The 16,467-nt window shown below is 31.8% G+C and overlaps 1 protein-coding gene across 6 annotated transcripts in view; it reads left to right on the top strand.

Moving 5' to 3' along the window:
* ORC4 (origin recognition complex subunit 4) overlaps window positions 1-16,467 on the top strand; it is a 62,566-nt gene that overhangs the window by 12,110 nt on the left and 33,989 nt on the right. For 5 of the 6 annotated variants that reach the window (XM_012544702.3, XM_012544706.3, XM_031960038.1 and 2 more), the window contains 2 exons: window positions 11,306-11,377; window positions 16,221-16,297. In XM_012544702.3, the coding sequence (XP_012400156.1) occupies window positions 11,321-11,377; window positions 16,221-16,297 (134 nt within the window). In that variant the 5' untranslated portion in view covers window positions 11,306-11,320. The remainder of the gene's footprint in view (window positions 1-11,305; window positions 11,378-16,220; window positions 16,298-16,467) is intronic. The other variant, XM_012544707.3, reaches the window with a different exon arrangement.

The following is a 16,467-nucleotide window of genomic DNA, read 5'->3' as shown; positions in this document are numbered from 1 at the left end:
TGTTGGAGGGGATGTGGGAAAACTGGGACACTGATACATTGTTGGTGGAACTGTGAACTGCTGTTGTCAAACTGCATACCCTTTGATCCAGCAGTGTCTCTACTGGGCCTGTCTGTATTCCAAAGAGATTTTGTAGTGGCAAGAAATTGGAAACTGAGTGGATGCCCCTCAGTTGGAGAATGGCTGGATAAATTATGGTATATGAAAGTTATGGAATATTATGGAATTCTATAAGAAATGACCACCAGCATGCTTTTAAAGAGGCCTAAAGAGACTTATATGAACTGATGCTAAGTGAAATGAGCAGGAGATCATCATACGAGGCAACAACTAGATTATATGATGATCAATTCTTATGGACACGACTCTCTTCAGCAATGAAATTATTCAAACCAGGTCCAATTGTTCAGTGATGAAGAGTCATCTACACTCAGGACTGTGGGAACTGAGTGTGGTTCACAATAAAACATTTCATTTTGCTTCTCTTTTTTTTTTTTTAACTAGTTTGATTTGATTTTTCTTGTGCAGCATGACAGTCGTATAAATATGTATGCATATATTGGATTTAGCATATTTCTATCATGTTTGACCTGTATTGGGCTACTTGCTATATAAGGGAGGGCGTGGAGTAAGGGGGGGGGAGGGATTGGAACACAAGGTTTTTCAAGGGCTAATTATTGCAGACAAGTTACTTTAATCAGTTTCAGTTTTTGCTATACCTTATAATGCTTTGCAGTTTATACTTGTTTTCTTATAAAATTTTTAAACTTTTCAGGTACAATTACTTTACAGATGAACAAACTGAAGGTTCAATAAGTTAAATAAAATAAGAACCTTGATTCAGATTCAAAGCTCTCTGACTTGACTCTATTTAATAAGAAATTGATTTGATTATGGCTCTTGTAACAAGATTTTAAAAAATAAATCAATGAGTATAAAACACATTATATATAACATATACAATATCTAACACAATATAAAACACTGAGGATACAAATAGTAAAATCAGTATAGTCCTTTTGCTCAGAAAATTTAGTTTTTATTCCTTTTCCACAGGTGCAGAAAAGATGAGGTTTACTAGCAATTTAAGCTTGTTCATTAGATTTTGTTTCTTTATTTGAAAATTGACTCAAAAAAGTGAGCCTTTATTTTTTACCTTTAATGTAAAGTCAAGAATTACAAAAGGGAGATTCATACTAGTCAAAAAAGTTTCTGCCATAACTTCTGGGATTGATGGGGTGAAACATGAAGGTAGGAATATAATTTACTTGTAGAAAGTTTAAGTGAAATGATTTATAACTCCATAAGACTCAGTTTTTGTCTCATGCTTTAGTTTTTAGTTAAGCTGGTACTTAAAATTGGAAATACAAGGCAAATAGATACTGATTATTAAATTTATGTGGTCCTTAAGTGTTCTTACCATCATATGTTCTTTTTATTTCCTATTTTTCAGGTCTTCTAGGTGAAAGTTTTAGTTTTCTGTTTTTACTAAATCTACTTCAGCCTTTAATAATTACTAACTTTGTATTATGTAATATATTTTATTTTTGTTTTAACTTGACATTGTCTTCTCCAAATTAATATTCCTTCATCCATGACAAAAATTCTTTTAGCTCTTCTCAAAGTTAAATATTTTTTTTTTCCCAAGAAGTCTTTTAATTTCTAGTTATTTTTAGATCTCTTGGTATTTTAATAAGTTCTAATTCAATTTAATTGCATGAACATTGGGAAAATGCTATATAAATGAATAATACCATTATTTTTGTTCTGCCAAAAAAATACATTAAAAAAAACTTGTGAGGAGTTTTGCCCCTCCCCAAAAATGCTGTTTTCTTTGTTTTGTTCTTATGGAACATGAACAAAAGCAATGATAGATTTGCTGAATTTCTTCAACACTTATACTGTTTATACAAAATTGGTGTGGAGAAGTTATTCCCTCAATGCATAATCTTAGTTTAGGTTATTTCATTTCTCTGGGATTACCTTCAGGAATGGTATATTATTATTTTTCCTTGCCTAATATTGCCATATTCTCAGAGGGACCAAACAATAAAAATGAATGTGAACTGTTGTAATTTTCTAGTGTCTCCACAGTTGAATTATATTACTAGATTATATAACTACTACTAAATCTAGGTCTGAGTTAAGACTAATTGTAGTTTACAGAAGAGAGATTTATCCTTCTTATATGAATATAGCTACTTTCCTCATAATATATATGGGTTTTCCTTATCCTCTCATCTACTTGCTTCTGGCCATTATTGCATTAGTGTTGTTCCTACCGACTTTGATCCTTACGTTCCCATATTTACCTTGTCCTAGTGTGAATAGTATTTGCAAAAGTTAGGACATGGTTCAAGAAGGATCTTCCTAGTCCTCTGCCTCCAGGGTCTTAAACTACATTCTACTTAGGTATATCATTAGTTTTATGTACCCAAAGATCTACTATTGATGGATAGTCTCAATAAAAGTCTTCTTTGATATAGGTCAAACATATATTTTTTTAAATACATACATACATACCCCCTTTACATTGCTTAGATTTTCCCCACATACAATTTTTTTTTCTTTAAAATAAAAAAAATCTAGTTTTATTTTCTTATTTTCACTTCATTTCTCCAGTTTCTTTAAAAAAAAAAGTTCCCATAGGTTTAAAGGTCTTTCATTTTTTTTATAGCACAGTAATACAGCATAAAATTCATTTTTTTATTCATTTTTATATGCCATATTTTGTTAAATCATACCTTAAGTGATAACCTCCTTATTTAATTTTCCAATTCTTTGCCACTAAAATAAGAGTTGTTAAGTAAGTGTTGTTTGACTATCTATGGCATTTTTTTTCTTTGTAGCATAGGCCTTATAGTGGTATTGCTAGATCAAAGAGTAAATACGGTTTGGTAATTTGGGAAGAATATTTTCTAAATTCTAAATTCTTTCCGGAAGGGCTGTATCAATTTACAACTTACACTAATTGTGCATCAATGACTTGTTTTCTTGTAGCTCCAAAGTAGTTTAATCTTTTTCTTTTTTTAGTGGAACCTCAGAGTTTTAATTTGTGTTTTTCTAATTATTGGTGATATTCTAATCTTTGGCACTTTTCTAGTTGAGCATTTTTTTTCTCTTTATACTTTGGTTCTCTTTCATTAAGTCCTATATAAGATCTTTAAAATGAATTTATTTTGTAAGCACATGTTGCCCATTTAGATGCCTTATCTTACCTCTTGGCAAATCTATCAAGTATTTGCTAAGACAATTTTAGATTTTTTTTTAACTCTCTTTGTTGTGGTAATTGATTCATATTCATTAAACTTCCTTTGTTATGATAATTTCCCATTTTCAGCATCAAGTGCTTGTTTTTAAATAGGTCATTTCACTTATTCAGTATTAGTATCTACAATGTTTCAAGCATATGCTTGGTAGGCATTATGGATAGAAAGACAAAAAATGAAACTCGATTGGAGTCAGATCAAATTAATGTCATAACTTTACACATTTAGTCTTCAAATTCTGTGGTGGTTTTTTTGGTGATGGTGGTTTTTTAAATCTTATCCTTAAGAAACTGATATAATTTCATGCTGACAGCAGATTGTAAAAAATGTGGCAGAAGTACTAAGAATGCTTCTTAAAAGTCCAGGTGAGTTGAAGATGTCTTCATCTAAGAAAGAAAATGTTTTATGTCATGCATAAGACTCCTAGGCTAAGAATAGTTTTATAGATTATAATCAAATTTTGCTGTAAAAACCCATTTGTAGTTCCCTATGAAACTAACCACCTCCTTAATTTTTTTCTAACAATTTTCATGGATGCAATTAGACAAGATATACTTATATGTCAAACCTGAGGTGCTTGGTCTGTTATTAAAGTCTTTTTCCAGAATTGCTTAGTTTAAAATATGACGAGAGGATTTTACATTTCACCTTAGAATTAGACTCTTCAGTTTACAAATATGTGATTTAGTATTAACAATGATATGGTGTAGTAGAAATAGCAAATAGCACTACACTTAAAACATAAAAAACCTCAGTTCATTTCTAAGTTGCTGTATTTAATAGCTATGTGAGCTTGGATGTGTAATTATTTCTGTGAGCTTCAGTTTCCTTAACTGTAAAAGAAATTGTTGGATTGGATAATGCCTAATTATGACTTTTTGTGACTTTGTTATATAGAAAGACTCTTACATTAGGAAAGATTGTCTTTATTTTGTTTGTATTCTTAATGTTTAGCATAGGGCCTGGAGTTTAGTATACAATTAGCAAAATGTTTCATCTGTCTAGACCTAAGAAATCAATTATTATATTGATTTTAAGAGTTTGGAAATAGGAAACAAATAATCCAAAATTTACTTTTGTCTTTAGAACGTTTAAATTAAATAGTTACTATGATAAATAAAGAGCAACATAAAAGGTCTTCATATTTAAGTGTTGGGTATTTACTTTGTTACTTTGCTAACCTTTGCTTGGATTACAATTTCTTCTAGTATACATCCATTTTTTCTCCCTCTCAAAGAACATCTCATGTAAGAAATAGTAAAGGCATTTTTAAATTTTTTTAAGGTAAATTTTTTTTTAAAAGGTAAAAAAATCTGAATTGATTAATTTCTTTAAAAAAAAATTACATATGTGAACCTTACAATTCTGCAAAGTAGTAGAGTGAGAATATCTTCTAATTTTTTCTTTTTTTTCTTTTTTGAGTAATGTCTGCTCTTTGATTTTTGTTTTTGTTATAGTCTTTATATGTATATTGTTTTCTTAGCCTTGCATTATTCTTTATCATTTCAAGTAGATCTTTCCATGTTTCTCTATATGATTACTATGATAAATATAGAGCAACATAGAAATTTTACTTATTCTATGACATTTTTTTTTTTGACACTTATGTGTCAAAAGTTGTTTGTTCCCCATTGACCAAGTGACCTAGCTGTGTGACCCTGGGCAAGTCACAACCCCAATTGCCTCAAAAAAAAAAGTTGTTATAAATATTTAGGTGAAAATAAGAACTTTACTCTGATTAGTGTCCTCCTTAGAGTATAAATAGTGGGATTTCTGGATCACATTATTTACATAATTGCAGGCTGCTTTTTCAAATGATTGCTGATTCAAATAGCTCTACCAACAATGCCTGTGAATGTTTTCAATGACTTTTCCCAATTTTTTCATCTTTGCCAATTTATAAGATGTTAGGTGAAACGAGGTTTACTTTTATTTACATTTGTTTTATTAGTGATTTAGAGCATTCTTTCAATTTAGTTATTGACAATTAATTATTTGAGATTTGATATGCTTTGATCATTTAACTATTGGGAATAGTTAATTTTATTTATTTCTTGTTATGGCCAGAACTTGAAACAAGGTACTAAGTCACTGGAATTCATAGAGACAATGCTTATGTACTTAGTTCACACCTTTATAGTTCACACCTTTAAGAGAGTTCACACATTAGAGTTCATACCTTTAGAGAACATATATAAGCTATGCGTCAACTAGGATTGACTTCAGGAGATTCACAAGTCAGAAGATACAGAAGCCCACCTTTGTGCTGTCTGGAGGCTTTGGATTTAGAGAGGGCTAGAGAGTGAACCTGGAAGAGGCAAAGGACAAGTGGCAAGAGCTCTGGGAACCATGGAGGGAGAAAGGCCTCTAAGAAAGCTAACCTTAGGGCTATATTGAAGGAGTCAATAAAAGATCTGAACTTTTAGCTCCTGGCTGTATTTGGGGTGATTATTGATTTGAACTAAAACAAAGGTTTCCTCCAGAAGCCCCCTGAGAAACTACTCCCAGAGAAGGGTCATATTTTAGAGAAGATAACATTGCAATTTCTTAATCTAATTTCCTGATTTTAATTTTAATTATATATCATCTTATATCAACATATGTGGAGCTTGGATTGAGGCAGATTTATTTTTCTCATGATTACTTCCCTTCTTATCCTAGTTGTATTTTGTTTCTGCAGAAGGTTTTCAATTTTATGTAATCAAAGTTAATCATTTTTTTTTATGATTGACTCTGTCCTTTATTTGATGGTTAAGAATGTATCTCCTACTCCCGCTGTAAAAGAGATAAAATCTGCTATTATTCTAGTTTTTTGTATGTATGTTTTGTTTTTATCATGTGATTTTTAATATTAAGGAGGTTTACTTTTTTGTCAGCATATTGTCTAAGGTTCCCTAGTGTTTCCTTGTAATTATCAAGGACTTGGGAACCAGTCCCTTTTTCCATTCCATTCCTCCTAACTTTCCTAAATTTTTTTTTCTCCACTGCTCTAGAAATCTCTTTACCCCAGAAGTTCATTGCACATCTGGACTCCACACAAAAGTTAGAAGTTCTTAGTGGACTTTTTAATCCTGTAATTTCTCTTGTATCTTACTAATATTCAACGTGTATACCTGTAATACTTATGTTTTAGCAATTAGAAAATGGGTTTTCTCCATTTGCAACCATCCTGTACACCATATGAATATATATGTAATTGATATCTTTTTCCCTTCATTTTAAATTGTGATTGTGTATTGTGTTTCTTCATTATCTTATTTTTCTGAACATAACCCTCTCTGGTACTTTTATCTAGTGAGGTATACCTTGCCTTATAACAACTAAGAAAATCACAAAATATACTTAAGAAATTAATTTTTTAGAAAAACCAGAATTGGATAAATAAGTAAAAGGTGCAAAATATTATTTTTAAAAATCCTTAAAATTTAGGCTTGTTCATGTGGAAGCTAAGGACTTCATGAGAAATCAAAAAAAAAAACTAATAAAAATAGAAAGAATGGGGAAAAGTGAATATTTTATCAGCAAAAAAACAAAAAAACAAACTGACTGGAAAATAGGTAAATTAAGAATTAACAACCTACTTGAAAAAACAAAATCTCTAGGAATACTGTAGCCAAATCCACAACTCCTTGGTTAAGGGGGAAATGCTGAAAAATTCCAATAAAAAAAATTCAATACAGAGGAAACAGTCAGGATCACAAACGATTTAGCAGCTTCTATAAAAACGGATTAGAGGACTTGATACTCTGGAAAGCAGAGGAGCTAGGATTAGAAACCAGAATAAATGCTTCAGAAAATCCAAGTGACATAGACTTGTGGAGGTGAGGGTAAGAGAGGCAAATGGGTATTTTTAATCAAATAGATTAGGGCTTCTTAAACTTTTTCCTTATGGGGCTCCTTTTTTTGCCTGGGATTTAAGTATATAAATTTGTCTCAGTATATAAATATATAAAATTTCATGATGCCCATAGTTAGGCAATCCCTTAGAGGTCCCAACTCACAGTTTTAAGAAACTTTGAAATAAGACTTTGAAGTATTCCTGATCAAGAAACAAACACAAAATTGAAGAGAAGCCTAAAAAAGTAAAGTTGCCTGAAATCATGAGTGGACTTAATAAAATTGAACTGTTTAAAAGAAGTTTGCATAGATGAGGGAGGAGAAGGGTGTTAGTATAAGCTAATGAGGTTGGTATAATTTCCAAAATAATAATGGAAGGATTAGAAAGAGGGGTACAGGGTACATTGGGGGAAGGGAAAAGGGAGAGGAAGGCAATTTTCTCTCAAGGTATTAAAGGAAGAATTTTTATACTGAATGGCAAAATGGAGGTAAAAGGCAATACTTGAACATCACCTTTATCTGAACTGGTTCAAAGTAGAAAGAATATATAAATACACATACTCAATTGCTATAGAAGTCCATATCCCAAAGAAATCACAAAAAAAAAGTAGAAAGACTGATACAAACAAGTACATATTTTGTTAATGACAAAGGGCATGGTTTAAAAAAAAAAAACCTTTTATTTGAAGAGCATTCTACATAGGAGCCGCTACATTGTGACAATAATCAATTGTGAAAAATTTAGGTTATTCTGATCAGTGTAATGAACCGTGATATTTCATGATGAAAATAGCTATTGACCTTCAGAGAGAGAAATTATGAACTTTAATTCAGAGTGAAGAATTTTTTTTCATTTGCATTTCTTTTGTTTGGTATTTTTTAAAAATTGAAATATTTTGTAAGACTTTATGTTTGATAGGTATCCTATTGTTAGTTTCCCCTTTGAATAGGAGAGATGAGGGAGGGAACAAAAGAATTTGAAACTCAATTTTTAACAAATGATTGAAAAACAAGCATAATTTTAAAAAAAAAATTCTTAATGACAATAAAAAGAACATTTTGCCCTAGAGTTAGAAGACTTAGCTTGAGATCCCATCTGTGAAGCCTGCTATCTAGGTAACTTTGGGTGTATCACTTAATTTTCTTGGACCTTGGTTTCATCAGTTCTAAAATGAAATATATGAGCTATCTAGTCTCTGAGATGCCTTTCACCCTTGATCTTGGATCCTATAATCTTTGACTTTTCTTTCACCAAATTACCTGGTTTAGTCTATCCCACCCAATAAGTTCCCTTAGCACTTAACCCTATATTACTTAGAGTGTAAAATTTGAAATTTTGTAGCCATTATCGAAGCCTTTTATAGCTATAATATCAAGTCTCTTTCTTACTTGTGATAAATGTCTTTGTCTTTTTTGACTTAATATGGTAGAAACTCTTGTGAGGATCAGAGTAAGAGATTGTCAGCCTCTGTTGATTCCAGTCAACCTCAGACTATTATTGACTTAAATTTTCTTTGGGTTATAGCTTAGTTTTATTTTTATACACAAATTGAACACATTTCATTCTCTCCCCTCCTTCCCCCCCCCCCCAACACAACAGAATCTGGAATTGGGAAAGGCAACACAAGTTAACTTTTCACTCAGAGCAAATCAAGGAATGACATGGCATTTTTCGATGTAATTTTAATAATTGCACACATTTTTAATACTGGAAAGTTTCAGGTTATTAGTCCTTATTTTATACTGTTACATCAAGAATTATAGTAAAGACTCTCATATCCCTGCTCTAGGAATGTATATGTGTTGAACAAAACTACTATAACACTTTTATTTTCTTTTTTATTCTTCAGGAAAATGGGGAAAGGAGTGGTGGTGTTGGGTTCTTTGCAGGTTTACATCTGAGTTTATGATGAAAGATGCTGTAATTCAAGAGAAGCCCTAGAGTTTGAGTGGAATATGTTTAGATATAAGCAAAGTGATATACTCTTAGCATTGAATTGATAGCATTGTGACTACAACATAGGAAGAAGGCAAGAGATTTACTTAAGCAATTTTGAGTATAGTAGTTTGGCTACCTGCTAATTATTTTTTAAAGATATTATTTTCTTCATCTACTTTAAAAAGTATTTTTCAATTGTTTTAGTTTCAAGTCTGAAGTTTTATGTACATTTTTCAATCTTGGTATCTTAGTTGAAGGAAATATAATGTCATTTAAAAAATAATATATTATGTGAAAGATGTCATTTATTAAGTAGTAGTTAATAGGAAGCTATCAGTTTGAGAAATTCTAAAAAAGTGTTATTTTTAGACCTGAAAGATTATATTTTCTAAGTATTAATTCTAGAGATACTAGAATTTGAGATATTAAATGTAGCCATTAGATTTAAAATTTAGTGAAATTAAAATATTTACTTATAAATCTTTTGGGGTTCCAAAAACAAACATAACTTTTCAGCTATTTAGATACAATCTCATTGTTCTGTAAATCTGTAAAAGCGCCAGTATTCATACTAGATAGTCTCCTTTATTTGAAAGGTGTCAGTTACGAGTGGATGCCCAACAGTTGGAGAATGGCTGAATAAGTTATGGTATATGAATGATATGGAATATTATTGTTCTATAAGAAATGATCGGGAAGATGATTTCAGAGAGGCTTGAAGAGATTGAGCTAATGAGCTAAATGAAATGAGCAGAACCAGGAGATCATTATACATGGCAACAATAAGATTGTACGACAATCAACTCTGGTGGACATGGTTTTTTCCAACAGTGAGATGATTGAGGCCAGTTTCAATAATCTTTCTATAAGAGAGCCATCTACACCCAGAGAGAGGACTGTGGTGGGAACTGAGTGGGGATCATAACAAAACATCCTCGCTATTTTTGTTGTTGTTCGTTCGTTCACTTTTTCTTATTCATTTTCTTTCCTTTTTGGTCTGATCTTTCTTGTACAGCAAAATAATTGAGCAAATATGTTTACATATATTGGATTTAACATATTTTGACATATAACATATATTGGATTACTTGCTATCTAAGGAAAGGGGTTGGGGAAAGGAGGGAAAAATTTGGAACACAAGGCTATGCAAGGATCAGTGTTGGAAAATTAGCCATGCATATGTTTTGAAAATAAAAAGTTTTAATTAAAAAAAAAGAAGAGAAAGAAATCTGTCAGGGGCTTGACCAAATTTTTAAATTAAACTTTTTATTTAAAATAGTTCATTATTCACTATACCTACTTCTGCCTTCCAGAACACCAACAGTTATGTTTTTGAAAAAGTGAAAAGGAATTTAAGAAGCTGAAGAATAATTTGCAAAGAAAGACAATTTGAAATAAACAATTTAATGTATGATAAAGCTTTTAAAAATGATATGATGTCTACTACTTGCAGCAATCAGTAGTTAACCATCTTTTAAAACATCTATATATTAGAGTAAAAATTATAACACAAGTGTGAAAACATTAATATAATATACATGAGTATTCATTCACACACTGCCTACTCCTACCCAGCAATTGAAATCAATGAAGGGAAGCCATACCTAGTAATATGGAAACCAGGAATATTTTACCCATGACGAAGCATGTTATCTCTCTCCTCACAAAATAAGAATGGATTTAAGAGTATAGAGTGATGTGTGTATGCTTGGAATACATGCCAAATGCAAGAATATGTGTTGCTTGCTTATGCATACTTTTTAGAAGTACTTCTCTTGAAGGTGGAAGATGGAGAAAGACAAAATAGATTTTTAATTTTTTAAAAAAACTAACTTAAAATAAAAATTTGCTTTATGCAAACAAAATATATTTTAAAAAATCTTTTATGATACTGAAAACTTTCCCTTTATTTTAAACATTTCTCGATTTCTTTATAATTTTTACAGTGAACATCTGTCTTTTTTTCTCTAGTTTCTCTAGATATTAAACTAGATACTAGTATCAGTATTACCTGACACTAAGTAATCAGTAAACAAGCCTTTTTGACTTGGCACTTTTTTGGGAATTAATTCAGGCACTGTACTATGTATGAGGTCTCAGACAAAAATGAAGGTACTCCCACTCCTCGAGAACCAACATTCTAGCTTTTAACCTAGGTGAATTAGCTCCAGGTCTTAATGATAGAACAAAATAGGGACAATAGAATATATCATACTTGTTACAATATAATATATTTTGCTTTTTTTTTTTTCTTTTAAAGAACTGAATTGTTGAAATGAGCAGTCGTAAATCGAAAAACAGCAATCTAAAACATGGAGAGTGTATTTCACAGGTTAGTATATGTGTTGAAATTAGTATGCACTTAATGACATCTTTTGATAACCTTAAATTTGTAACATCCTTGTAAGTGATGTTGGATATCCAGCAAAAGAAATTATGTGTACACAAATAATTTTAACCTATATGGCACTCAAATGCGTATTGTAAAGTTATAGAGAATATTAGATGAGAGAATATAATTTAGAAGATAAAGCAAAACTGACTCAAAGTATTTAAGCTAGTAATATTTTAGCTTTTTTGGCTAATTTATGACTGAATTTATTCATGCTGAGTTTCTAATTCATTAAAACTCAAAAAATGATTTTCATGGAAATTGCTCTCTAGTCACTTGTTAACATTTTTTTTTCATCCTAAAAACTTTGTCCCGATAATCTTTTAAGATATTTGTGGATTCAAATTGTCATTAACATGTTAGTTATCTCTCCCACTTTTACACACACATAAGATGATATTGCTGTATACATTAATTGGAAAATTAGAAGGTGAGGTAAGTTATATTTTGAATATGTTGTTTAAGATATCTATTGAGCATTCTTGTTGGAAAAGTATTTTTATTTGCAACATTAGAAGTCAGCAGAGAAATTGAGGCAGGATAAGTAGATTTTAGAGTTTTCAGTGTAGAGGTGATAATTAAATTCATAAGAGCTGATGGGTTCACCAAGAGAAATAGTATAGAGGGAAAACAGGAAAGTGCCAACAATAGAATCCTATTGAGATACTTGTGGCTAGATGATGTGATCTGGATCAGGATCCAGCAATGGGAGACATAGGAGGACTGGTCGTATAGGCAGAGAACCAGGAGAGGAGTTTCCCCAAGAATCTATAGAGAAGAGAGTATCAAGGAAGAAGTGATACTTCTGGCAAAAAGTGCCAGAGTCTGCCAGGAAATGAGGATTAAGGAAAGGCTATTGGATTTGACAAGAGATAGTTGGTATCTTTTGAGAGAATAGTTTTGGTGGAATAAGATTGAAAACTGGATTGTAAGAGATTACTTAAGAGAGTGAGAGGAGAGAAAGTAGAGGCATCTATTGTAGCTGGGCTTTTCCAGGCATTTAGCCATATTAGCCATAAGAAATATAGTATTGTGGCAGGATTAGAAGGGTCAAATAAGGGCTTTTTTCGGAAGGAGATGGAACCAAGATGGGGAACTGAGGGGAATAACAAAGGAACTGAGATGAATAATGAAGTGAGATAGTATAGTTTGAGAAGAGTGTCTAGAGCAGAGCATTCCAAAATATTCATATTTAAGGAAGGAACAACCATTTATTAAATATCTATTTTGTATGAGGCCATATGCTAAGCACTTTCTAAACATACTATTTGATACTCAAAACAACCTTGAGCAGTAATTTGCAATTATTTTTGTCTCCATTTCACAATTAAGAAAGATCAGGCAGGTAGCAATGAAAGGACATGCTCTGTGTTACATAGCTAGAAATTGTCTTTAGCAGAATTGGAATTCAGGTCTTTCTGATACAGGCCTAGCACTCTCTCTCTCCACGGGGCTAATAGTCTTAGGGTGTGAGAGATTAAGTAACCAATTCAGTCTCTTGCTTTTCTCCCTGCTTTTTGTGTTTTCTTCCTCTTTAAATTGAAAACTTGTTGAAGGCAGAAAGTTTTTTTTTTTTAATTGTTCCCTGATCTTTAATATGGTGATGGAACAACTTAGCTGCATAATAAATGCTTTTTGATTTGGATTGGAGAAGAGAAGGTCTTTTTTTCAGTACTCTCCTACTATGGAAAAGTCAAGGAGGAAAATGATTGAGGGGTATGTAATGCCAGAGAAACTGAGGCAAAATAGAGATTAGAGATTTTTTAATATTTTAGTTGGATTTCTGAGAGGGAGAGATTTTGCTGGGGGCATGTTGCCCCCAGGGCTGATGTTTCAAAGCATCCAGCATGGAATGTGAGCTCTCAATGACATATATATGGCTCTAAGCTGGGGTCTGCAAAGGTGGGTGGAGTCTGGTGAACAGGAATCTCCAGGCAGGGACCATCAATATGGTTCTGACAGGTTGGGGGGTAGGACCATAAATTCTTAAAAGTTGGGAGGATTTAGGAGGTGTCCAACTAGAGCAAAGAAATCTGAAACTTAGAGATACCAATTAGGTATCTGAGATAGGACATCTGGAGTTTTATCTTTTGGAATGCCAGATCTCCACAGCTCTAATTATCTCAGTTCTAATGAGCCAAAAAGGAGGGGCGAGGGGGTTGCTATCAGCAGGACCTGAGGCAGGACACTTGGGGAAACTGAGGCAGGACAATTGGGGAAACTGATGCAGGACATTAGAGGAGACTGTGGCACAATTGGTATGCTATTATATAATAAAAAAGAGCCCTTGATTTAAAGTCAAAGAACCTGGGTTCAAATCTCAGCTCTTCTTGTTTGGTCTTTGGACTTCAGTTTCTTGATCTGAAAATTAAGGAATTCATACATGATTTCTAAGGTCTATTCTAATTCTAAACTTTAATTCTTATAGAGATTATTAGTGACGTTAGAGAACAGTTCTACTACTGTGGTTAGAACATAAGATAATTGGTAGGCTAGATTAAGGAGTAATTATGTTATAAATAAAAATAGCTACTTTAGACAAGTAATTTGGAGAAGTTTAGTTAAGAAAGTTTATAATGAAATAGCATGATTACTAAAAGAGCATCAGAGTCAAGGAAAGAGCAACATACGAAATAATTGTTCCTAAGGACAGAATGCAAGGATCTTGTGAAGGAAGATTGAATCTCCTGTGATGGAATAAATATTAGGGCATATTGGAGGTGATCTCGAATAGATTTTGGATCCAGATGGCAGTTAACTGAGGAAAGACTAGCCAGAGGGCAGAGAGACAGTCTTTACTATTTGCATAATTTTTCACCCATTATAAACAAAGCAGAGTTTATATAGAATAAATTTATTTTTTCAATGTTATAAATTGCATATTTTGTGTGTGTGTGTGTGTGTGTGTGTGTGTGTGTGTGTGTGTGTTTAAACCAACATGTCCTGGCAAAGTTAATAGAAAATAATAGTAAAGCCAGATTGATCAAGACTCACCTTTGATAAATACTGATTATTTGAACCTGGGCAACTTGTTTGAACCCTAGGAAATTCTCTGAGATGTTATGTTTCAGAGAAGGGACTGATGTGCATTGGTAGAGAGAATTTTCTTACTTGTGCCAGTCAAATCATAGATCTTTTCGCTATCCCCAGTCATGCAGAGGCAACTAGTTGGCATTGTAGTTAGAATGCTGAACCTTGGAGTCAAGAAGAACTGAGTTATAATTGTTCCATAGAGATTTAGCTATGTAATTCTGGGCAGATCATTTAATCTTTTCTTCTGTTTCCTCATCTTTAAAGAAATAATAATAGTACCTACTTACCAGAGTTGTTGTAAGGATAAAATGTGATTTTAAGAGTTTGGCTACATAAATGATAGCCATTATTATTATTTCTATAGTCATAAATGTTTCTCCTATTGTTGGTAATATGTAGAGATTAGAAATTGCTTACATATAGCCATCCTGGAAAGCAATTTGGAATTTTAATTGCAAAGAAAGTGCCAATTTAACAGAATACATACTGGGGGAAAATTATTAACATGATTTAATACAGAGAAGCATGGGAAAATTTGTATGAATTGTTGATGCACTCAAGTAATGAGTACCGTGAAAATATTATACACAGTGGTTAAATAACATAAATGGAAAGAAATTAAAACTCTATTCTGTGAAATTATAATTACTAGGATTAAAGAACAAAAGTACTTTCCCACTTTCTTTACATAGGTATGGGGAGTATAAGTATGGAAATCTGAATACAATGTCAGGGTTTGATAATTTGCTAATCAGTTATATCAAACTAAATTCCCCTTCGCCTAACCCCTTTTATTTTGGTTATAAAAGAATACTTCTCTTGGAGTGAGAGGCTTGTAAATATTTTAGAAAAATGTGGTTTAAAAGTGAGTTGATAATTGAATTTTAATTTAAAAACTTGGTAAAAAGTTTTTTGTGATTTTTTTTTTTTATCGTTATTATTCACTAGTGATAATATTTTTATCCTCAGTTCCTTAACTGAAAATTGAAAAGTTTTACATTGGGTGAGAGATTGAAGTCTAGTTCTGAAACTCATTGTTTTATTCTATTTTTAAAAATTGTCAATGAATGCCTTTTGTGTCCTTGCTACTGCTCAGTGTTGGAAATTCCTCTTTCTTTTCAAACACTGATTATTGATGACGCTATTGACTGGAATGGAATAAAAAAAATCTTAATTTTGACCAGGCTTGAACTTCATTGGCTTCTTTGCATGGAATATTAGATGAGTAGCCATTCATCGTGTTAAATTTAAACTGTCTAAGCATCCAATATGGTTGGCATACTGGTGCAAAATCATATATTCAGTGATTAACTTATACCAAGATAACTTTATAGTCTACCTCTACATTGCCAGCCACATTCATTTGTTTGATACTGTTTGACTGGAAAGAGTATTGTTTCTCTTTTTGATTATTATCATTTTGTACTTCTGCCTCAGGGATTTCTGTTAGAACATCAAAAAGACTAAGTTTAGAAAAGGGGGAGGAACTAGCATCATGATTGTTAGCACAGGTTTGTTGGAAATTAGGAAGGTTTGGAAGTGTAAAGTACATCACAGAATTTTAAAATAGCAAATTTTACCAATCATTAACACTATTTTGTAAATTAAATAAGTTTATACAGGGTTATAGACTTGCTTATGGCAAAAAATGGAAATATTGGCATTTAATTCTGATACTCATTTTCTCAGTATATTTCAAATTTTTATTTGTAGACAAAAATATATTTTAACTTTCCCTGCTATTTTATAGGTGCAGAGAATTTTACGTGAAAGATTTTGTCATCAGATTCCCAAGGGTAACCTATTTGGAGTTCAAGCACAATACAAGTAAGAAAAGCATTAGTAGCCTTACACATGACTTATTTTTATACTTTTGATTAGAGCAAATCAAATTTTTTTTTGTCTTGGTCACTGCTAAGAACTTTAATACTACTTTTCCTTCCTCTGCTTGTTATTAGAAGTATTGAGGCTAAAATTACTACATTTCCGTTTAAATT

The sequence above is a fragment of the Sarcophilus harrisii genome, chromosome 3, assembly GCF_902635505.1.
Source record: "Sarcophilus harrisii chromosome 3, mSarHar1.11, whole genome shotgun sequence".
In the NCBI taxonomy this organism is placed as follows: domain Eukaryota; kingdom Metazoa; phylum Chordata; class Mammalia; order Dasyuromorphia; family Dasyuridae; genus Sarcophilus; species Sarcophilus harrisii.
This window is presented reverse-complemented; position numbering and strand designations above follow the sequence as displayed.